The sequence below is a fragment of the Accipiter gentilis genome, chromosome 18, assembly GCF_929443795.1.
Source record: "Accipiter gentilis chromosome 18, bAccGen1.1, whole genome shotgun sequence".
Taxonomy (NCBI): domain Eukaryota; kingdom Metazoa; phylum Chordata; class Aves; order Accipitriformes; family Accipitridae; genus Astur; species Astur gentilis.
In genome coordinates this window covers 18,860,176-18,883,023 of record NC_064897.1, presented here as the reverse complement: position 1 = coordinate 18,883,023, position 22,848 = coordinate 18,860,176, and the positions used below count along the sequence as shown (strand labels likewise).

Genomic DNA, 22,848 nt, shown 5'->3' with positions numbered 1-22,848 from the left:
TCTTCCTTTGAACGTTGATGGCTCCAAGAGAAGAATTTGCGTACAGATCGTATTTTGAAATGCCTCACGTGCATCAGACCGGAAGAATTACTGCTCAGTACAATGAAAAAAGGCTTCTCTATGTTCATTTGATGGGTACTCCACAGACTAAATATATCCGTAACAGAAGATAGTAATCAGAGGCCTGGCTGCAGTGCATAGTTGCGTTGAAGTCAAAGAGATCCTTCACTGAGTAACAGCTGTTGGTATGATGTATAGTATTAGCCCCTGACTGAGGATGATAGTAGTAAGAACAAAGCTTTTTTAAATGGTTGTAGGAGTGGTATTACAAATTAGCACTGGAGAAAAGCTAACAGTAACTTAAAAGAAACTTTAAACCCGTGTGAGTCCTTTAAAGTTGTTTTAAGACTCTAGTGCACTAGTCTCCAAACTTTTTTGATCATACTTTTGAGAACGCTCCCTTAGTATGTGTATATTTATTTATTTATGAATTATATACATGTACTACTGTACTACTATATCATGTACATTTTAAAACATACATAAACCCAGAAATTTAAAAGGGTGATATAAAGATGAAATAAACAGTATTTTAATTTTTTAAATTTTATTTATTAATGGTACAAAAATATTTCCTTCCCACACCCCAGTGGACCATCTTGTGCACCCCCTGGGGACAGCAGTGCTCTAGTGGATGGCAGCCTTTGAAGCCTAGCTCTAAAGTTGTATGGTCTGCTGATACAAATACAAGAGTGACACTTTCATAGGATGTGAAGTTCTTTGACCCATATAAGTATAGTTTATAACCACTTTATTAATACTTTTTTCATAAACAATTCCTGCTTCATTTTAATTTCTAAAATTTATGAAGCATAAGAAGTTACTATCTACTGGAGTCACATAAAAATACGCCTACTCTAGAAACTCAAAATAATTAAGACTCTTATACGTAGCTTGAGTACGTGTCTATACTTTTGACTGGCTGAACAGATTTATGGTTGCATTTGTTGAAAAGTATCAGTGCAAAACCCCATGAAGAATCCTAGACTATAGCAGGTAAAGCAGTAAGGTTTATTTCTTTGAAACACAATTTCTTAGTTGTGCCCAAGCAAAACAGTTATAGGCAGTAGTAAGATTTTTATCATCACATGCCTGCATTTAGAGAATTTGATTCTATGTAAACAAGAAATTAGTCTCCTATGAAGAGTAAAGAAAATTCACTATATTCACATATCACTGTTTCAGGGTAGCCTCAACAGAAATTTGTTGTCATGTATGTTTTATTCAAGCAGCGATAATGCTGTTTACAGTGGATAACTCATCGTGGGCAGTTCCTTTGAGCAGTCTCAGGTTCAGACACCCGGGAGTGTTAGCATTTCCTATAAGAACCACAAAGTTGGCGGCTTTCTCTCACGGTTTCTTCCCTTTGCACTTTACTGTCGTATAGCCCTGTAAGTGCCATTTGGGCTACCGACAGACTAACATACTTGAAGGATTAGTGCTGTTGTCATAGGCCCATCAGTGGGACAACTGAAGTGCTTGTGTACCTGGAATTTTCTTTCAAGAGACTGAGCAAGTCATCTTCATCTACGGCAATATTAGGTATTAATGGGACCACAGTGTCTTCTGCCATTTGTGCTGGGTAAGTTCTGCTCACGTGCTGTAATACCTGCTGAGTCCTACCAGCTTTACCAGCCATGGGAGCAGTCCTTGGGGTAGTAAGCAGAACATGCTCGGCAGTGGCCAAGTTTGTCTTTTTTCTACTCAGCATATAAACCACAGCTAATAGGTACATTCAGTAGCATCTCCAAGGACCCTTTGGGTAAATACATAGAGTTAATCATGAGCCATAATCACTTCTCATCTAAATAGATGGCTCGGAAAGGGGACATGACACCTACAAGCACAAAGGATTGTTCAGTTTTCAGCTGCTGCCAACGATGCTTACTTTGACGTGTCGTAATCTATAGCTAAACTGATCATAAAATGACTTAACCTAAATTAGGAAAAAGCCATTTTTGAAACCAAAGTAAGCCCTGTCCAACTTTTTGCACAAGTTCAAGTAAATTGAGGCCAGGCTGCAGCCATGGGGTGGATGAATAGATTTAGAGTTGTGTATTTACTACTGCAATCAGCTAACAGCCTCACGAACAGAGTAGCAGCTACTACAGAGAAACACCAAAGGCCTCAGTAAACACACCCCTAAATAACTGAAGTATAAAAATCACATCTTTAATAAAAACACCTTTAAAAAACCAGTCCATAAAACTGTGTTTGTAAGTTCAAAGTCATTGCACATTAAGTAAATACAACTATGAGTATCAGAGATGCATGTCTTTTGTTTACACAGTCAAAAATGCATGAGAAGACATAGTCTGAAATAATTAATGAGTAATGTATGAGTGCAAAGGCATGTCCTGAGTTTTAACTCTTCTTAGTAAAGTACAAGGAATTAAGTTTGAAATTTAGAGGCTGGGAAGCTGCCCAGTTTTGCCTTATATGATGTCCATATTCTAGTCCTTCTCATTTTTAAGAGCTCGAACACTGAAAATTATAATTAGAACAAGAAGAACTTGTTAATTCACAGGTAAAGTTGATCTGCAGGATTGCCAACATACTTTCTGGCAGAGAATAGTTTTTAATGAGGCTTCTATATTTGTACAGACCAAATATCTGAGATTTTTAAGATTAATCAGTTTGCGTCTCTTTACTGGAAATTAACACACCTCACAAATCAGGTCACTAGAAGTATTCCTTCCTTACGTATTAATTTTAAAAAAAAATCTCTGCACAAAGAAGTGCTGAAAACCTAGAGAAGAGCACACCACAAAGTAAAAAAAACTGTGCGCTGAGGGAATGATGTTACTAATGAAGATGTTTAAAGAATATATATATATTTGCCAGAGTGTAAATCTGTAATTAGTCTTCCCTTTTGTAATACTAACATGTTTGTTGTGCATGTTGATAAAGTCTGTAGCCTGCAGCTTCTATTACAGGGTAAAAATAGTACTTTTGAAGTGCATGCTGCAGTACTTAGTTATAGGAGAATGCCAAAACTACTTTTCAAAAATTTACATGCACCTATTGACTGAAAGGGACATCCACAGTCCAAATCTAACACTATCATCTGCCATGGGCGTATGTACCATGCCACACAGTTACCAACTAGTAAATTAAAGCTCTCTTCATCCTCATTGACAGAATTTCAGTAGGAGAAGTGAATCCACATCTAGCAGATCATATTGCAGATACCAACACGGGAATGAGTGAATGACCAGAACACTCCCTGTTCTGCTAACCAGTTATTGCCAGCAGTATTGTATTATCCTGGCTCTCGGCTGCCTGCGTCAGTCTAAGCAGTCACTGATAAGGAAATCTGACGTTAGAAGCGTTTGTTAATCCCATTCTCTAGGTCTGTAATTTGTCTGAAAGCTTTGCTTCTGCAGAAACCGCGGGTCACAAAACTTAACATAATAAAAAGAAGCTGGGTACACCACACAGTTCTGCATTAGCAGCTAGAATAAGTAATGGTATTGTTCAGTCCTGAAATATGATAAAAAGCAGTGTGCCCTGAACAGGCAGAGTAAGCCAAATCAAAAGGCTGGTTGCCTGACAACGAGCTGAAGTAAAATTGGTGTGTTAAACTATCTAGAGGAGTATTGCAGACTTCTGCAGTCAAGTCTTGTTGGATTTGAAAGGTAAAGTCACTTTTTCTTGGCCTGAAAGTCCTACACATAACAGTTCTGTCTCCAGTTCCAATAAAAATGGGTAGAAAGCTTCAAGATACTTAGCCTCCTCCTCCATGCTCCTTCTCTGAGCCTGAAAGGGTAAGATGCCAACAGCATGCAGAATATATAGTTTTGAATATTAGTTACATACATAAGTCAATTTCTGGCATGACTCTTCCTCTGATTAAAAGGAAGGCTTCACAGAAGTCTGTCTGTATTATACCCTGAAAGCTGATAATAATCTTGTTCCATTTTAACCTTGAAATACCTGTTCCCAAAAGTTCTGCAATGCTGAACTTTCCAAAATTTATGTTTAGTGGTCATATTTCTTCCTGCAAAACTTTTCATTTAAGTGTTGGAGCTAGTGATCACAACTGCTATGTTTCATTACAAAGTCCTCCTTTTTACTTGCTCTGTCATTGGAGCATCCTGTGCCCTACGTATCCTAATTCTTCAAAACTTTCTAGACAACTGTCTCCAGAGAAGTCAGCTAACCTCTCTGTTCCTGGTTCCCCAGCCAGTAAAATAGAATTAACACTGCCTTTTTCAGTACTATTTATTCATGCTCTCTTTTAAGCTCTTTGTGAATTACAGAGTGACCCACGAGGACGGTGGAAAGCTGTAGTTGGAGGAAGTAGTATCATTGCACTTCAGACCAGGAGGCTGCATAAACATCTACTTCCATTTGCTCTGGAGAGGAGTGAAGCCAAAGCTCTCACCGTGTGTTCGAAAGCGTAATGGCAGCTCAATTTCATAATGGAAGCTTCTGAGAAAGACCATAAAACAAATGACTGTTGATAACAAGTCTTTGAACTGAGGCCTCTTGCATAGCATTACCATTCCTTTAAGTTTATTTCCATCCATTCTTATCTTCTCTTGCCTCCTCTTCAGTTTATCTGCTCCCCCAGTTCCTGAAAGGAATTGTGTTCTTTCCAGCAAGCAGCTTGCAGCCTGGTGCCTGTAGTTACTAAGTAGATCCCTGGATGCCTTTCCCTCCCTGTTGCATTTTTTAACTGTGTAAGGCATGAAGGGAATAGAACTTCCCGAACTACCTCAGGAAATTGTTATCACGTAATTGAGTTAAATTCAAGTGATCAGTTTCAGCAGAAGGGGTCCCAGGAGCAAAAGCCCTCTTCTTATCAGTCATGTAGATCATTCACAGCAGTGCAAAAACTTTTTCCAACATAGTCGGTCAGTGTGTGACTCGGTGCTGTCTTAAAGGGAGTATCCCTTTCGTTCGGTGCCATTTGCAATCTAACCAAACATGTATTATCATTCTGTTTCTTTCAGAAATCACACTTGATTTTACTACATTACATTTCTTTGTATTTACCTCACATCTCTGGATCAAAACAATATTTCCCAGTAGGGAATTAGCTGATCATCCACAAACGCCACAGGAACGTGGGCAAATAGCTATTTCAGCTACAGATAGAGTTACACCGTGAATATGTGCAAGAGAGAACAGAAGCAGCAAGTACAGGATGAGATAAATGAGGCATGTAGATAGACACAATGCATTCACATTAGCATATGGTATAGTTTGGGCACGTCACCAGGATTACCATATTTAAGCATGCTGGAAGTCAGAGATTTTTAGTAGTTAGATGATGCCAAAACCTAAGTTCCAAGTCATTCAAAGGAGATCATCCCTACAAGCAGCAATCTCCCTAAGGCTGCATTCTCCCCAGGCTGCATTCTCCCAACCATTCAATACCAGCACAGGGTAGAGAGAGCAGAAATTGGCTAGCAGAAGAGTTTTCCTATGAGAAGACTCTTGATCTTGACTCCAGCTCATCTTTTTTGCACAGATGTATTTGTCTCAGTGTACTTCTGATGAAAAGCAAGTAAAACAAACTGGCACAGCAGACTTGAAGATTTCTAGGGAGCCCTGAAGTCTAACCATGGGGATTGCCATGAGCCACAATAGTGGACCAGCCCAACCGTGGCAATTGCCCAAGCACTGAGTATTTCAAGGCCTCCAGGAGCTCCACTACAAAAGAGTCCAATTCCTGAGCTCAGAGAGAGGTGTTCCAGTTGTCAGGAACCTCAAATCTTGGGAAGCCAAGATGAAGTAAGTTTTGCAATTTCCTAAGCAAAATGTTGCCATTGTTTCAAAATTATTTTATTTATTTTTTTTAATTTACATTTCTGTGACAATTCTCAGAAACATTTCTTTTTTCCCAATCTAATAATATTTTTATTTCCTGGAATGTCTCAAGCGTCAAGTAGCAAACAAACTTACACTGTGAGCTGAGATGCTCTTCTTTGCCTTCAGACCAGCTCTGACCCTGTTCAGAGTAAGGTGGTTACAACTGTATTTGGGCGAGTGGGAGAGCAGGAGTTCTTCCCTTCCCAGTCCATGTTGTGGTGATAAGGAAACAGAGAAAGGCAGAGAATAGAGTGGCCATATGTGTACAGGCGTGCACACAGACACACACTGATATCTCTGACTGGATGAACAGTTGAGCATCAGCTTCTTCGTGAAACAGAGTTAAGTAATTTCATTTCCTTTGCAGAAGAGGACAGTGCCTCTGGTTCAGGCTCTTCTCTGCCTCCTGAGCTGTAAAGCGATGTGCCCCACCACATTCATGCTAGACAGCAAGGCTAGGTGATGGCCTCTCCTTGCACAGCCGTTCAGCATGATTGTAGTTGTCAAAAGTTCAAGGATTTTTAGAATATTATACTGTGACAAAACAAAACACTGTATCAGCTGAAGCGTCTTTGGCAAGGGAAATTCCACACTTATCTTTTAATAGTATTTTTAGTCTGTGTGCCTCAGAAACTATTTTTGCTATGCACCAGAAGGGCTGTAACATGTACCTTTCTGTCAGCATAACCATAAACATATGAAAGGGTGACATGCCTCAAATGTGACAAATATAGGTAAAATTAAATTCTGAAGTGATGTCTGTAGTAGGCCATATTGAGGAATCTGACTGTTGAGTCTGTGATATAAAATTCCATGAGAGAATAAATGAACTCGTAAATAGGGATACTGTTAACAGCATGACCTAAAGTAAAACTATAATTACAATGCATTAGTATTTGATTTGAATATGTACTTCCCGGGGCCAAAAAAAAAAAAACCCAGAACTGCATTGACAGCATATAAAACACAACATTCATTTTACAGTCATAAGCCACAGGAAGGTTTAAAGCTGTACCTTACTGGCTTTGCCATTAATAAAATTTTAAACCATTGTAGTTTCCAGCGGGTAAAGTAAGCATGCAAAATAACCACCCTGAAACTATCTAAAGGAACATATCCCTCTCTGTTTGTGATGGATGCTAAGATTGGGTTATATTTAATGTTATTTCAAACAAAGAAGCTGGAATGTGATACTGTGTGCAGCCTTTTGGCCAGCAGAGCTGCGGGAGTCCAAAATAATGAGGCCTAGGTTTATAATTCCAGCATTCCATAACTCAGAGTTTGTTCAGTTGTAAAAATAATTATACCCCAAACTTGTAAGTGTTGTTACTTCCCTGGAAATCAGTAGCTTATTTAGAGCCAAACTTCAAGCAGCAAGTGTGTGTTTGGCTTTTCAAGAGTTTTGAAATCACTTTCATAATTCATTTTCAAGTTGTACTTGGGTTACCACAAAGCTCAGAATACGTTACTTGAAAGCCAGTGGCTTCCTTTGGGTCTGGAGGGAGCAGAAAGCCTGCGGCGCGGTGTCTGAGCGGCTGTGGTAGAACAGCAGAAGGCATCTGCAGAAGGCATCTGGCGTTTCCCTCTCCGACTGAGCAGCCTCTACTGGCTTCAGCTTGCTTCTGCTTAGATGCCAGCAGCTTCTCCGGGAAGCTGGGAATCAGCTGAGCACGGTGTATTTTTCCCTCTTCCTTGTCTCCCGCTGCACGTCGCGATTCACCCCCTCAGCCTCTCGGCCAGCGGTGGGGACGGGCTGCTGCTCGCCCCCCCTCCTGCCCGCTAGCACCCCTCGGAGCGTTTCCACCAGCACATGAATTGCCATGTGAATTTGGCCCCGTAACTGACATCGGTTGTCTTTACGTGTTAATGTACAAATGTTGCTACAACTCTCAGAACCCGTGCCTGTTGATGGGTCGTCTTGGATCGAGAACGGGTTTGGTGTAGGTAAATGCTAAAGGACTTTTGTGTGCATGGATGTTTTTACAGGTATCTTTCCTCTGGCATTTTGCCACAGCTACTGTCCTAAATATTAGAAATATACCTAAAAATGGAATAACAGAAAAAAAGTCCAGTTTGTTGGACTGTTTAAAAACGATTAATTGAACTTTGAGATGAAGATTTGAGTCAGGTCTTACCTTATCCATCCAAAGAGAACAGTTTGTTTTTCTGGAGCGTTTGTTTTCATCTGGGAGTGCGCTGAAGCGAAAGTTTTACACAGCAGAGGCTCAGATTGTTTTACAGCTCTGAAGAAAGGAAGCAGTCAGCCTTAACTTCAGTATCTTTACAATTTAGTTGGAAAAGTTTGTCGGAGGGGCACAAGGAAATATCTTTGACTAAATCTCTTCTCACCAACATATTCCTTCCTGTACAGAAACATGAGCTCTGCCGGCCCGGAAGGAAGGAAAAAAATGAGAGAATGCAACGGCTTGATTGATTCTCTTGTGTATTATATCCAAGGAGCTATTGCGGACCACGAGCCTAATGACAAGGTATTCTTTGAGATGAAAGGTCTTCTCCTAGGGGAAACTGCTAAGAGAACATTTCTTTTTTGTTTAGAAACCAGTGTTAAGAAACTGTTGTGATGTAACTACCAAACTTATACTTATTTCCAGGGCTTTTAGAACTGCCACCAAAGATGAAAGTCCAGTAAGAAGCTTTTTGAAGTATTTTCATCCTGTAATCTAAAAGAATAACGTACCTTAGCATTGGGAAAACATTTTCAGAATCACCAGAGAGAGCTAGAAACTTCCTTCTTTTTTAAAAAAGTTACATAAAGGCACAGCTTGCAGAGATCCTGAACACCTAAAGAGTCAGATATTCCCTTTTTAGGTGTCTCAGAGAGCTAGCTAGCTAGAAGCTTAAAAAATTAATCTGGTTACTCTCCTGTATATTTAGTGCTATATACCCCTGAGGAAATGAAGAACCTAAATCCCTTTGAGTGGCAATGTAATTAAGGAGCTTGCATCATTTAGAATGGGATTCATTTTCCTAAGTTTTTTACAAGTTATACTTGCTGCCTAAGCCAGTAACGACAAGGACATGGACACCTAGAGAAGCCAGTTCCTCCACTGCCTGCAGATGAACCCTGAATGTTGCTTAGACTAGATGCTTGTCTTTTAGCTGGGTGAAGTTGGGTGAGAAGACGAGCATCACTTACGAGAAGGTTAGCTGCAGCCTGTGAGACACTTCTGGCGTGCCTGCTATAACTTGTGCTGTGTAGTGGTAATTACTGCACATTTATAGCTCTGTTCTAGGATTAGTTACTTGAGCTTCTCCATCTCCTTGTATTCAGTGCCATTAGCTTCAGGGAGAATCCAGCACATTACACTTGTGCCAATAGCTCGCTGCTGCATTTTGTCTTAAAACCACTCGTTCCTTTTTTACTTTCAAAAAGGGAGGAACTGGTAATAAAGCTATTTGCCACTAGACTCATCACTCAGAAATTGCAGATCAGACCTTAGCCGTGCCCAGAAAGGCACATCTAATTTACAAAAGCGTTCTACCACAGAAAAGTGCTTCCTCCTTAGGAAAGATACAAAGCTTTTCTTTTGCTGACACTACGGCAAGGTGTGTACGTGATCATCTTTACTCTTAAGCCCTTAAACATTCCTTGGCACGCTTCTGGTCTGTGCCAAATAGCACTCGCCCAAACAATTCCCAGGCACAATTCGGGAATTATAATGTCCCGGGACCATTTCCAACAGGCATGCACCCTGCTCCGAACACAAGCCCTGTGTGCCAGTTGGCCTCAGTGCTCAGCAACATCCCAGGGCATGTTTAATTTATCACTGTAAATGCAGTCTTGTGGATCACTGGCATGAAGACTAGCTCTTCTGTAAGCCATTAGAAGCTCTGCAGTTATTTGCTGAAGATCCTAAAATGAAAGCTCTTCCTGTGTCTATACATGTCCCTTCAACGCATGCCAAAGCTTTCAAGATTTCTGTTCTTTTGTTATTATAGGCCACAGAGAACTGCGTGTGCATTCTTCACAATCTTTCCTACCAGCTAGAGATAGAGCTCCCTGAGAGCTATGCCCAGAGCATATATATGCAAAGAAGAAATGTTTCTAACAACGATAAAACACCAGGCTGTTTTGGAACACGGAGCAGAAAAGTAAAAGAGGTAAAGCACATGTTTAGTTACATGTCATTTTATTAATCAGCTGTAGCAGCTTCTGGAGAATAAGGCTGTAATCTACTTAATCTGTTAGTGATGTATCTGGTAGCGTGACACTTGCCCCCAGAATGCAAATTTATTGATAGCCTTTCCTAACACTCATTATCTGGCTCAGCTGCTGGTGCTGAAAATGACATAGCAATTCAGTGTTTCGTTAGTTGAGGAATACCGCCACTCAGTTTCATGCCGTCTGATGGATCTAAGTGGTGTCTGTACCATGTTTGGCAATTGTGCAAGTGCCCTACCAACGAGTGGGTGTTGTGATGGTTTCACCAGCGAAACCAGCACAAAGTGACTTGCCAGTTCCATGACTTGCTGGCTTTTGCGCTATCTGAGGACCTCTTCTTTTGATGCCACGTGGTACAGATCACAAATATTCTGACAACTGGGAACTGTTGGAGGGAAAGCATGTATTAGGGGAGGGCAAAAGCGAAATAAAAGTATTGATGACCCTTCCCCATCTATTGTTTTTGCTGGAGCATATTCTGCCTTATCCTGTTCGATCCACAGTACAACTCTAGCTGGTCATTTCTGTTTCTCATTGACCTCAGCCCCTAGTGTCAATTGCTGAGAGATGAGAAGCAGCTTCCCCCACACCTATCTCCTTTTTGTGGATGGAGAGGCCAGTATAATTAAATATTGAAATCTTACACGTTGTCATTTGAGTTCACGACTTGACAATCTGCAAATAATCTGGTCATAGAGAGTTACAAAATGGCTAGTTTGGCTTGTGATGCATTAAGTCATATAAGGTCACTGTTTCTAAGGGCTTGATCTGTTTGCATGTTTAGAAGCAGCAGGACACCCCACTACCTGAGGAAAAGAGCAATCCCAGAGGTGTTGAATCGCTCTGGCATTCCACACTGATCAGGATATATCTCTCCTTAATAGCAAAGAGTACCAGAAACTATACCCAGGAAGCATCCCTGGGAGCTCTTCAGAACCTCACAGCTGGCACTGGACCGGTAAGTCAGCTTTTTTCTTTTTCTTGTTGTTTAGTTCTTAATGTGAATGCAAAGAGTTTAGGGCTGCAGTGCAACATGCCCACCACACTGAGCTCAAATAACCACTAACGAGTCACTGGCTCACAGACATGATCAAGCAAATCGAAGAACACTGAAAGGAAAGTCATAACGAGTGGTGCAGCTATTTCTTGCTTGGCAAATATGGGGACTGCTTCTCCTCACTCTGTGTACACCTCCACGTGTGGAATTTGCTAATTCATTGCATAATGAGGGATGAGTAGTTGTTAAAAGCACCAAAAAAGTGGGTTTGTGGAGCGTAATCGGTCCTGTAGGGAGAGGAAGGCTCTAACAGAACTGCAGATCACTTTAGTGGTGAAGAAGCTAATGACGTCTCTCTGAGGAACTGGCCAGAGAGCAGGTGGGAGAAAGAGGGCTCGAAACTCCTTTTCTATCACCTTCCTTTTCTGTTGCAACTCGTATGTAGCTCTGGATTTGAACTGTTGTAAACGTGCTTAAATTGCTGTAGAGAACCTGCTGCATTTTTTTATGAGGCTATACATTCATGGTAATCGCACACTATTACCACATGCCTTATAACAGATGCCGTTTGCGGTGGCCCGGACTGTTGTTCAGAAGGCAAATGGCCTTCCAAGTATTCGAACTATGCTGCATGTAAGCCACCCGACAGTAAAAAAGACAGCAGTCTCACTGCTCAGGAACTTGTCTCGCAACACCTCTCTGCAAAGTGATATAGGTGAGCAAAGACTAACGCTGTCTCTTGGGCTTTCTTTCTCTGCTCTCTTTATCTTAAAGTTTCCATCTTTAAAAAAAAAACATGCAAAAAAACTGATATGTGAGTATAGTCGATTTTTAGGTGAGATACTTGCAGTCATTATACAGGGTTGAAACTAAAGAGTTTTGCCTAAGAAAGACTCTAACCTCAAGTTTTCTCTAAATTGTGTATTCCTCATCAGATATTTCCATTGATGTTACTTTCAAAAAATACATAATGGAAGTAAAATCCACACAGATTTGGAGAGGGAGGGGGTTTTCTGCTTAAAAGAAGGAGACGAGTGCCAAGTTTTGTGCTGCCAAAGCTACGCAATCCTCTGCGAGAAATCATAGAATATCTCTAATTCTTCTAGCAAAGATCGTATTTTCTTCTTCTAGACACAAAGCTTTGGAAGCTTGCAGCTCACACAGTGTTCCTGCATAGGTGTTTTGAGAATGGAAGCTAGAAGATGCTATAGCAAAAATAGTTCAGTCTTTTTAGAGGACCTTATTTCTAAAATGTTGTAATTATTTCCACATCAGAAGCTATTTCTATTCTGAGTATTCTCATTTCATTTTAATGTATATTTGAAATTTTTTCCTCCTGATAGGATAAAATGAATTCACATCATCTGTCGTCCTTTTCTGTGTTCCCACCAAAAGGCGAAAGGAAATTACAGGCATCCAGCTGGTTGATGGGGCAGATTAACCTCCAGAATTCTGTAAACAGTCTCCTGGGCACTGTTTAATCCTTAGAGAACATTCCCTATTAATGAAAATATTAAAACATGTTCTCGGGCTGATTTTAAAGGGATAATCCATATGCTGTTAAAAATTGCAAGTGGTGAATCCCCCAGAAAGAGAAGGAATTAAACTGAGGAGAAGGTGGGATTTCATCAGGAAAAACAATTGATGAAAGAATGTAGGAAGGACATAATAGCACGAAGCTTTGGAGAAAGGTGCTTCATCTCGCACGTTCGCAGTTTCCTTGCTTTACCCGTGTTAGAGAGAACTGGGGGAATTTCAGGTGAATCTTTTCTCCATGAAAAGGTGTTCTTTTTGATTGACTGAAAACACGTGTGAATTCAGGTCAAATTCTTCAAATGATTTTGGCCAAAGGAAAACATTTGGAAGTCCATACTGTTTCCTAGATAAAAGTATCTATATTTATCAAGCAAAATGAACCCTTGATATCAAATTCAGATAAATTTAATGTAAAAATCTCAAAAAGTAAAATGATTGAAAAGCAGCAGAAAATTTCCTATTGTACTTGAAAAAATAGCACTTGTTCTGAACTGACATTTTCAAGATACTCCAAACGTACTTTCTGAGAATCGCCTTCCTTGATTTACCAACGGAAGGAAAAACAGACCTTCATGTCTGACATAATTGCTTTGACTGATACTTAGCACAGCAGGTGTTTCATTCAGTTTTAAAGGTCCTTTTCTAAATTGCAAGTAGTTTAATCTCAATATGCATGAACCTCATCACACACCCATCTGGAGGAATGACCAGAACTCACGGAGAGCAAAGCACTCTGTCCAAGTGAAACACAGGGTAGGGAGAAGAGAATGGCCCGAAATGCCCCAAACTATTGCCCAGTGCTGCTGCTTACAGTGGGAGCAGCTGGCTACGAGCTCTTACTGACTGCTGTGATTTTCTCCCTTAGCTCTGGTCCAGACAGCACAGATCCATCTCACAGTGTACGGTAGGGCCTCAGCTGCTGTCCAGAGCTCTTGTTTGCCATTTGATCGACCGGTGGGGTCGCATCCAGTGTGGTCCAAGCAATGAGGTGTTTCGTGAGTAGGGATGGACTTCAGAAGATGACATTCTTCGTAAATAAATAGCTTACACCCTGGCTCAGAAGGTTGAGTGGGTGCATCCCCGTAGAGCCAACCACGGGCAAGTGCAGCACTTACAGTTGTGCTGTAGTCACCGTTTCTCAGTGTGCTGTATATCGCTATACCCATGATTACCTATAGGACACACGGGGTTCCTCAGGAAGTGGCAGCCTGCTGCTAGCCCATGCTTATGACTCACTACAGTACGCACGGTGTTAATGTATCGTGTACGAGGCTAAATACGTACTGTCCGATTTAGCGTGGGCACAGCTTAACCTAAATCATGGGGATGCGATGCAGGTATGACACCATGACTCTGTTGTGGGAGCACACAGCACCCGATAGGTGATAAGGGGAGGAATAAGGTCCTGTAGGACGCCGAGGTAAATCTGCACCTGTTAGTAATGGAATTGCTTGGCTCTCTTCCGACTTGTAGCTAGAGAAGTTTTGCCTGATTTGGTCTCAATACTTCCTGAGTCTGTCCCGGCGTCTGATATTGTCTGTGAAACCACAGCGTCCATCTGCTACACCCTGTACAATTTGACGCAGAGCAATTCACACAACGCGCGGCTTCTCCTGAGTGCTGACGGCCTGCCGAAGATCATTACCATCAGCATGAACGACAGGTAAGATGGTTGAGAAGCCTTCCCCTCTCCCTCCTCCTTTCCCTGGGGAAAAAAGAAACGACAACTTCTGCCACTTGGGGTGAAAAAACACTGCATCTCAAGGTACGGGACAGCTTAAACAAGTGACTGTGACCTGAATAGAATTGAACATATTGGGAAATACAGAGAAATCTCTTGTAACACCTGTTCTGTGCACAGCTAAATTTGCCACGTTCCAGCATTTTAAATAACTCCTCAGAAGATAACTGCACATTATCTGTATTCTGATAGATATAGTGGCTGAGCATCAGATCTTATCTGTCCCCCAAAAGTTTCTGTCTTTCCTGTTCCTTGTAACACAGCCCTGATAACCTTTAGCAGTAAAGCACAGGGATATATTTTATAGAACTTACAGAACTGTACTTAAAACTTGTTTCTAAAGTGGCGTTTTAGATAATAGATTTGAAATTCCTTTAATCATTCTTTAACATGTAATCACATGCAACCAATATTTACTCAAAAGAGAATTAATTTATGAATAATTATTCTGTTTGCCTTCCTCTCTTTTTACTAAATGAAAGAGGAAATTCATCTCAGTAAAGGAGGCCTCATGAGGCTCTGAATAGTTTATATCCTATCTACCTAACCAGAGATTTTACCTGCTGGAAAGATCCTTTTGAATGCTTCTATTTTCCTCAGCTGAAAATGAGGAATGATAGCTATATGATAGATTCAGGTATGATAGCTGCTCTAAGATGAAGGCTGCGAAGTACTGCATTTCTCCCTAATTTTGAAGAATGAGTGAAGCAGGGAGGCATGTTTCATTTGCTTCAGTAGTCAGGACAGCATGAAACCTGCTAGGATACCTAAAGGGCAGTGAAACAGCATTTAGGAGGAAAGAGAGACAGAACAAATGCTACGAGGTTACATTTGCTGAAGTCTGCACATGCACTGTGATTATGAAGTGGGAATTTAAACATGTTTTATCATTCTTTTTGCAAAATTGCAGTAACATGTTCAGCAAAGCTAGTAGGGCTGCTTCAGTCCTCCTCTACTCCTTGTGGTCGCATACCGATCTCCACAGCGCTTACAAAAAGGTAAGATCTGTGTTAGAGCAAAGACATGTTTTTGTTGGAGCAAAGACATCCTTTCAGACCTAGAACCCTCTCATTTGTCCTCTGGGGCCCTGAGCACTTCTGCACTGTTAAGAAACAACCTATGATAGGATTTCAAGTGGCCTCTGAGTTTGGTGTTTCTATTACTTGTGCGTAATCCTGGGCAAGTAATGCAAGCCTTTAATTTTTGCTCATCTGTGTTCATATTCTCTCCCTCTATGGTTTTATATCCACTGGCAAAGTTTATGGAAAACGTTGCTGCTGCCTGCCAGAGGTGTCAGATGGTGAGAAGTGATGCACAGTAGGTATCCGTCCACCCCTGACTGAACCACCCTGACACAAGAGGGGCTGAGGGGCCACCAAAAGCAAAGGCAGGGGGAGGCAGCTTCGTGCTTTAAAACCAGAGCGGTTTTGTTCTCCTTGTTGTTTGTATGGTCTGGGAGCCCAGGTGTTAGCTATAGTCAGACAAAAAGCTAGGGCTGGGAAAGGCGTTGGCAAACATCTACTGCCACAGTCAAAATCAAACAAAAAAATAACCAGCATGAATCAGCCAATAAGCCAGTTTGTTTCTTTCCTTTTGAAGCTCTAGGACTGCTTTTTCAACACACAGCTAGGCTGACGTCAACCTACCTACCTTCGACCTGTATTTCAAACTGTTTTCATTCCTTGTTTTCTTGCTGTTCAGAATTTCTGTCACCTAAAATTCCCTATAACCTAAAACTATTCCATTTTTTCAAGCTCTAGCCTTTAGCATTTATTAGTCAGCTTGTTTCTTCTTGTAGATTTTTTGTTAAAATTTGCTCAAAAAAAGTTACTTGGTGTATTATCCTTTAACAGTCTTGCACCACACTCAGCTGTATACTGCCCCACAAACCAGAAATCTGCGTTCAAGAATAAGGATGCTGTACCCATATAAACTGTACCTGGATTTTGTTGTCTCTGGTTTTTTGCAACTACATTCCTTATTTTACTGTATGGCAATATCCCTGATGGCATGAATTTTCTGAAGTCACTGGTACTTTGGGTATGCCTAAAAGACACATTTGTCAGATCAGAGTTTCAAAAAATGCTGATTACTTGCTGTTCCTGTGCCAATCGGCTCCCCTAGAGATACCGTAACTGGTACCGTACCAGCACTGAAAACTGCAGGCCACCTAATGCCTTGACGTTTTTGAAAAGTCAGTCTAATATGCAACAGAAATCACTTGATCAAATGAGACTGATAATATCCTGAGTCATTTTGGCGTTGCCCTGTACTCTTTGTTCAGATAGGGTTAATCTCAGCTAACATTAGTCACCTAAGAGTTAGGAGCCTGTAGAGCTGCGCTAGAAGAATAGGCTCCCCGTACAGTCAGTGCAGAGAGTTAAGCAACTCCAATGATTCATCTCACCTATCTCAGACTGAACGGAGTCACTCCTCGGAGATGCCTGTTCTGTCTCTGTTGACTGGAGAGGACTCTGCCTACACCCCTACCATGGCTCCATATCTAACTTTTAGGCAGCTGGACCCATCCTTGCAGAATCAGCACGGGAGATAATGAACTATTCTGGTTTTTTTCATTCCAAAGGCTGACTTTAAGAAGACGGATTTCATCAATACGCGAACCACAAAAGCCTATAACTCACTAAAGGATTGAGTCAGAGCATAACACCACTGAAGACAAATGAGATTATACGTCGGTTAACGTAACTATCTTCACATGATTGGTGTTGCCATCATGAACCAGGAAGTATCTCAGAAAAAAGAGGCTGATTTCTTGTAAGACTTGAGTGACCAGAGGGTAGCTGTTTTGTGTTTTTAATCCTACTCACCTTGTTGTCACTGTATATATTAATATAAGAATAACCAAAGATGCATTCTTCAGGATGTCTGAGGTGAAGTTTCACCCAGGTTTACCACTAGACAGAGCTTCAGATGACTGCCTTTTTTCTAACAGCCATTTATACAGAGAGGTTTGAAATGCTGATTGGCAGCAAATTCTTTTCAGACTATTTTATACAGATAGTTTTCTACAGTGGGTAAGCATCAAGTGCACTGCTCAGGACATAGTAGTTTTTCACATGCTGAATGAAAGTCTCCAGACTCTGTGAGTATACACAAGAAGCTGTTTCACTATCTCCATTATAAAAGCACCAATGAAGTTAAAATTATTATTTTTGTATTGCTTGTATTCATGTGCTCACTGGTCCTTAAGCCTCTTTCCTTTGAGATTTCATCAGCAACAGCGACAAAACTGATTTTACATAGGTCTTATCATCCCTTGCTCCTCTCATCCTCCCTCACATAGCTGTTGGAATTTGTAACTGTGTCCAGAAAGAGTTTTAACTAGAACCACTACGTTTCAGACACTTTGGGGTGAACTTAGACCCATCATTCTTTGCTAGTTGCTGGAAGAGTTATTTGCTGGTGATTCAGTGATTATTTTAAGAAAAATGCATTTTCAAAATTATTCTGTTGATAATCTATATATAATAAAGGGAGTGGAGTCTTGCCTTTGTTTTTGAAGTAGTAGATACACGCACACAAGAGGTTAGGGTCTGTGCAGCTTAAGCAATTCATCTGATCCTGCTTCATATTTTCTTACTTGAAGTCATCATACTCCCTAGAGCAATTACGTGCAAAGTGATAACTGAAGGACTATGTCTGCACATGTAGGACTAGGTAACAGGAGAAGAAAAATTCTAAGCACCTAAAGGCAGTTCCCATGATACGATCCTCAGACAGGGGAAAGAAGCACTAAAAAACCCCATCTGATACCTTTAGTAAGTGAGGTTTGTTTCAACAAACCAGTAGGTAAATCGTCCATTAAACCAACAGGAAATTCATATATAAATATGAAAACTGTGTGGATTGGATTATAAGCTGACATGATCTGGCATTACTCTTCTGAAATCAGGGGAGCTAAGCTACATTTAGGGCAACCAAGACTTTGGCATATGTATTTACAAGCCTTCCTGCACGAACGGAGCCCGTCCTGTACCCCCATGCTGAACTGCTGGCACGGGAGCTATTTCGGCTGTTCTTACCCAGAAGGGGATGTACAGTCCTTCGAGCAGAGCCCTCACAGAGGACGTCATCAGGCCTCTTCATTTCGTCACTCCGGGCCAAAAGTCTAGCTCCTACCAGAAACTTAGAATGAGTGCATTGTGACGTTGAGCTGTGTCCAAACTTATTTCTGGATATCGGGGAGCTAAATTCTGCGGGTAGATGCACTTAGTTCTCCTAGGGTTCCCAAGAAGTCCCACACGTGCTTGCAGAAGAGAACGTGTCCTGGGGAGGTGAGCAAACAACGTTGCTTTCCCATCACAGATCATTTTCATAGGTCTGTTAGTCCTCTGCATTTGCTTTGAATAACTGAGGTCAAATGCCTTCCACTAAGAGGTTTTAAAAATACTATTTTTTTTTTTAAGAGGTCATTGTCAAAGTACTCCAGGTCCAAAAACAACACAGGGGAAGGGAACTTACAGCACCACATGTTGAGGAAATTGTTTTTATAATTTTTTAAAATATGATAGAAAACAGACAATTAAAATCTAACTTTTTCTTCTAACAACTTGTTAACCCAAGTGACACTGCATATGCCATGAATGAATAAACACCAGGAAACCTGAACGAGTCTACTTTTACTGCCCAAAAAGTAGCGCTAGGCAAAAGTAATATAAAAAGAGTAAACCTGAATACAGAGTAGCATAGGAATGAACTGCAGTCTAAAGTTAAGGAAGGGGGCTTTTAGAAATACTCAAGCACTGGTTTAGTTCTGTGAAAATCACATGCTGTTTTAAAGAAAGAAACACCAATGCTGAGCATTTTTAAATGCCTTACTTAGTATGTCTGTCTCCCGGTAAGTTGTCCTTAAGAAGGGGATGCAAACTTTTTGGGTTGCTTCTGTTGATTTGATGGTCTTAAAGGTCTTTTCCAACCTAAATGGTTCTATGATAGTGTCCCTTTGAAAGCAAAGCAGTGCTCAAAAGTCACGAAGTCTATCAGACCTGGCAACAACTGAGAGCTGTGAACAGGGATGAGAAACAATGACACGCCTTATTACAACTGATCTCCTACTTGTATGCAATCAAAAGCATTTCAGCAGGACTCCAGAGAAAGCAAAGAATGTTAGTCAGAGAAATAATAAAGTGTTCTCTCTAATGCAAAAAATCTGTCTTTGGTCTTTGTTGTTATTAGTGAACCTACTTGCTGGGATGCAGCAAATGCGTTTTCGAGCCTTACCTCTTCCTTTAAAAGGGCAAATTCATTTTTAAATTAAATCTAGGTACAGAGACTTAGACTTTTCTACAACAGGAGAGTGTTACTGAAGGGAAGCTGTGTAATGCTCCTGTTGGCATCAGAGTGCTCCTGCAAATGATTTTTTTTTACTTACAAGATCTGTTACAGCTTTCTTTGTACAGTATTGCTGGCCTATCAAAGCACCTGGCATCCTCTCTCTTCACCTCTCTTAACTGGTCTTTGCCAGTAAAATTTACCATGGGTCATATAACCACTGGAGATCGCAAACATAATTAGAATCATCCTCGCCATAGTCTTAGATCTGGGAAACATAACCTCCCCACTTGTTCTTTTACAGAGAGGAGAATTGAAACCTTGAATTTAAACATACTGGGTAGCATCCAAAAAGTCTTTGGCTGAATGAGGAACTGACCCCGGGTCCCCTTATCTTGAGATAGCGTCTTAACCACAACCCAGTACAACCACCTTTCACTGCATTGTTTTAGTAGGAATGCTTAATTAGTATGGATAATGTTGTAGTGGATTCCACAGAATATAGACATTAATTCATTGCCAGAAAATTAGTCATTCCTCTCCTCATTTCTTCCTACATTTTTGCTACTGCCATTGCTCCTAAATATCAGTGCTTTGTCTTCTCCCTCACTTGCTAAATAGAATTAAACTCTGGAAAATACTGCATTATATTGTGCACAGACATGGGGTTTAGGTTACCTGCCTTTTTTTGTGGGATTTTTCTTTTGAGTAGGAACGTGCTATCAAGAAAGATTCAACCCTTTGTTCTGGGCCCATACAAAACTGCAGGCAAAATGAACTGGCACCATCACGAGCCATGATAGAAGAATCCCAGCCCTCTCACCAGCTACTGCTCAGCCTGGCAGTACATCCTCAAAAGGCAGCCCATTAAAGCTGAGGGTGTCTCAGGCTGCCTGTTTGCTTGTTACCATGTTTAGCCCTTAGGCTGCCAGAGGTGTTACATTTTCCTGTCTTTAGGGTTCAGGACCAAAAAGCCCAACAGTATCCCTTCACGGCCCTCTTGGGGGGTGGTTCATGAGATGGCCTAATGAACACAGGCACAGTGGGAATCATGCACAAGCTATGCAGAGTGATGAGACTGATGTTTCCTAAGTTATTTCAACTCCAGCAGCTGCTCTTCCATTCTTTTACTTTAATTGCTACTGATTAAAACCTCAGTTTACATTCCTGACTCATACTCTAGACCCAGCCCATGGGGAAGATAACATGACCTTAAGGCACCATCTGATATGAGACAAAGATCTGGAAACAGCTGCAGAAATCAGACTGGAGAAAATGCACTTTTGAGCTCAACATCAGAGTGCATCAAGGACAAGGCTTGAAGAATCAGGTGTTACTATAACCATGTGAGTTTACACCTAGCATATTGGTTTAGATGTTGCATAGCATCTGCCCATTGAAAACCCAGCAGGGAGATTTGCTCAAATATACAAAAGACAAAAAGGGGATTATTGCAGGTAGTATACATAGATCAGGGTTTTGCCATTCTCTACAGTCATACTTTGGACATTATAATAGGTTTGCATATGATGAGGAAATAAACCCATTTTATCTTATTTCACATGTTCAGAGCCAAAAACATTTTATTATACACATAAGAGGTATTGTCAGCTCAGGATCAGAAATTAGAGTTTGCTTGCATCCTTTCTTCAGCTGTGTCTTCCAGTGCTGTGTCCAGTGTGATTGTAAATAATTCGAGTTTAGGTACTTAACATTTGTTACAAATTTTTTCATTATTCAACCTAAGCTCCCATTCCCTTATTTGTATCCTATTATACTTAGTGATCTCTCAGACCAGCCTAAATAGCCACAGGTAGAAAAAAGAGGAAGCAGGCGTTTGCCTTACATATACTTAGCAGCTACAGTTTAGGGCCAATACTGCAAATCCCCCCCAAGGTACCAGGGTCCTCTCAACATGCCCATGCCCTCGGCCACAGAGCAGGCAGCACCATGACCATGAGAGGGAAGAAGGACTCCAGCTGCAAATACAGTGCTCGTCATTAGGCTCTTTTATCCATGCTGACCACGTATTCCCTCCAAAATTGCACAAGGCCCTCTCCTACCTATGCCTGCGTTTTGCAGTCTCCAAGCTGTAATCAGGTATAGGACTATGAGCCAAGCTGCCGTCACTCACAGCTGGAAAGCTGTTGGCCTCAAAAGTCCCCAGCCTGCTCTTGCTTTCTGGGGCTCGGAAGGACCCCACTACTGCCTTGAGTGTATTTAGACATCTGTGAGTCCCTGTAACTTAAATAAGAGCTTTCAGGTCGCCCTCAGTTCTAGGGAGATTTAAGGGCATTGTTTGACCCTCAAAAATATGTCTTGCTGTGTGTTCACCAGGACCTGAAATAGCCAAGCCTCAGCCAGTGGGTAAACACAGAAAAAGGGCTTATTTAGCTGCTGCCTAAGAGGGTAATCATCTTTCAGAAAGTTCAGAAACTTTCTGAAGCTCATGAAGGTCATAAGATAACAGGTCCCAGCCAGAATAGCTTTGTTTGTCTTGGAATAACAACAAAATAAATCAGTGATGTTGTAGTATCAGTGTTGAACTTTGCCTGGAAGGCACACTGTGCCTCAGGATACATGAGCATGCTTGAGTTTAACTCAGAACACTGGACATTGGGCATAGCCTGATTAAAAACTGTGTACAAGTTTGAACCCATGCAACTTTTTAAGGCTGGAGAACCTTGGATGTGGAATGCAGGATGAATGATCTGTAACTGAGATTAAAACAGACTTTGTAGAAAAAAACTGTTAAAGTGAGGAAATGCTGTAAAGAGGAAATACGCTTTTGCATCATAAAAGTTCCCCTTTGTAATAAAAAATGTTGCTTGACAGCATAGTTGGGATGGGCTGTATGGTGCATCTGTGCTGCGGTTACCTTTGCATTTGCATTGCAGTTACAATGTGGTAACAGGCAGGATACTGCAGAGAGAACAACGGAGGCTTTCAAAGACAACCTTTATCCTTGAGGAGGGACGGGGCGGCCATGCAGGCTGTCTGCTCTCTCTGTTTGCTAGCACATTGGATTAGGTGTGTTATCTGGCTCCTGCTTCATGCTTAAAAATGAAAGCTGGGATTACAGGAATTTTAGTCTGTCTTTTTGAAAATTAAAATAAGGATCCTTAAGAAGTTTCTTCTTTCCTGGTGCTAGGAAAAAAGCTTCTGTAAACATATGATACATATAGCCTTGAAATAATATTTTATTAATAGAATCATATT

General features: G+C 41.0%; 1 protein-coding gene across 2 annotated transcripts in view; it reads left to right on the top strand.

Annotated features, from left to right (window-relative positions):
- The window catches only part of PKP2 (plakophilin 2), a 45,592-nt gene extending 26,096 nt beyond the window's left edge, over nt 1-19,496 (top strand). The window contains exons 7-14 of one of the 2 annotated variants that reach the window (XM_049822159.1): nt 1,514-1,642; nt 8,252-8,369; nt 9,841-10,002; nt 10,848-11,021; nt 11,622-11,775; nt 14,070-14,259; nt 15,248-15,335; nt 16,922-19,496. In XM_049822159.1, the coding sequence (XP_049678116.1) occupies nt 1,514-1,642; nt 8,252-8,369; nt 9,841-10,002; nt 10,848-11,021; nt 11,622-11,775; nt 14,070-14,259; nt 15,248-15,335; nt 16,922-16,990 (1,084 nt within the window). In that variant the 3' untranslated portion in view covers nt 16,991-19,496. The remainder of the gene's footprint in view (nt 1-1,513; nt 1,643-8,251; nt 8,370-9,840; nt 10,003-10,847; nt 11,022-11,621; nt 11,776-14,069; nt 14,260-15,247; nt 15,336-16,921) is intronic. The other variant, XM_049822160.1, reaches the window with a different exon arrangement.
- Nucleotides 19,497-22,848: the final 3,352 nt, after the last annotated feature.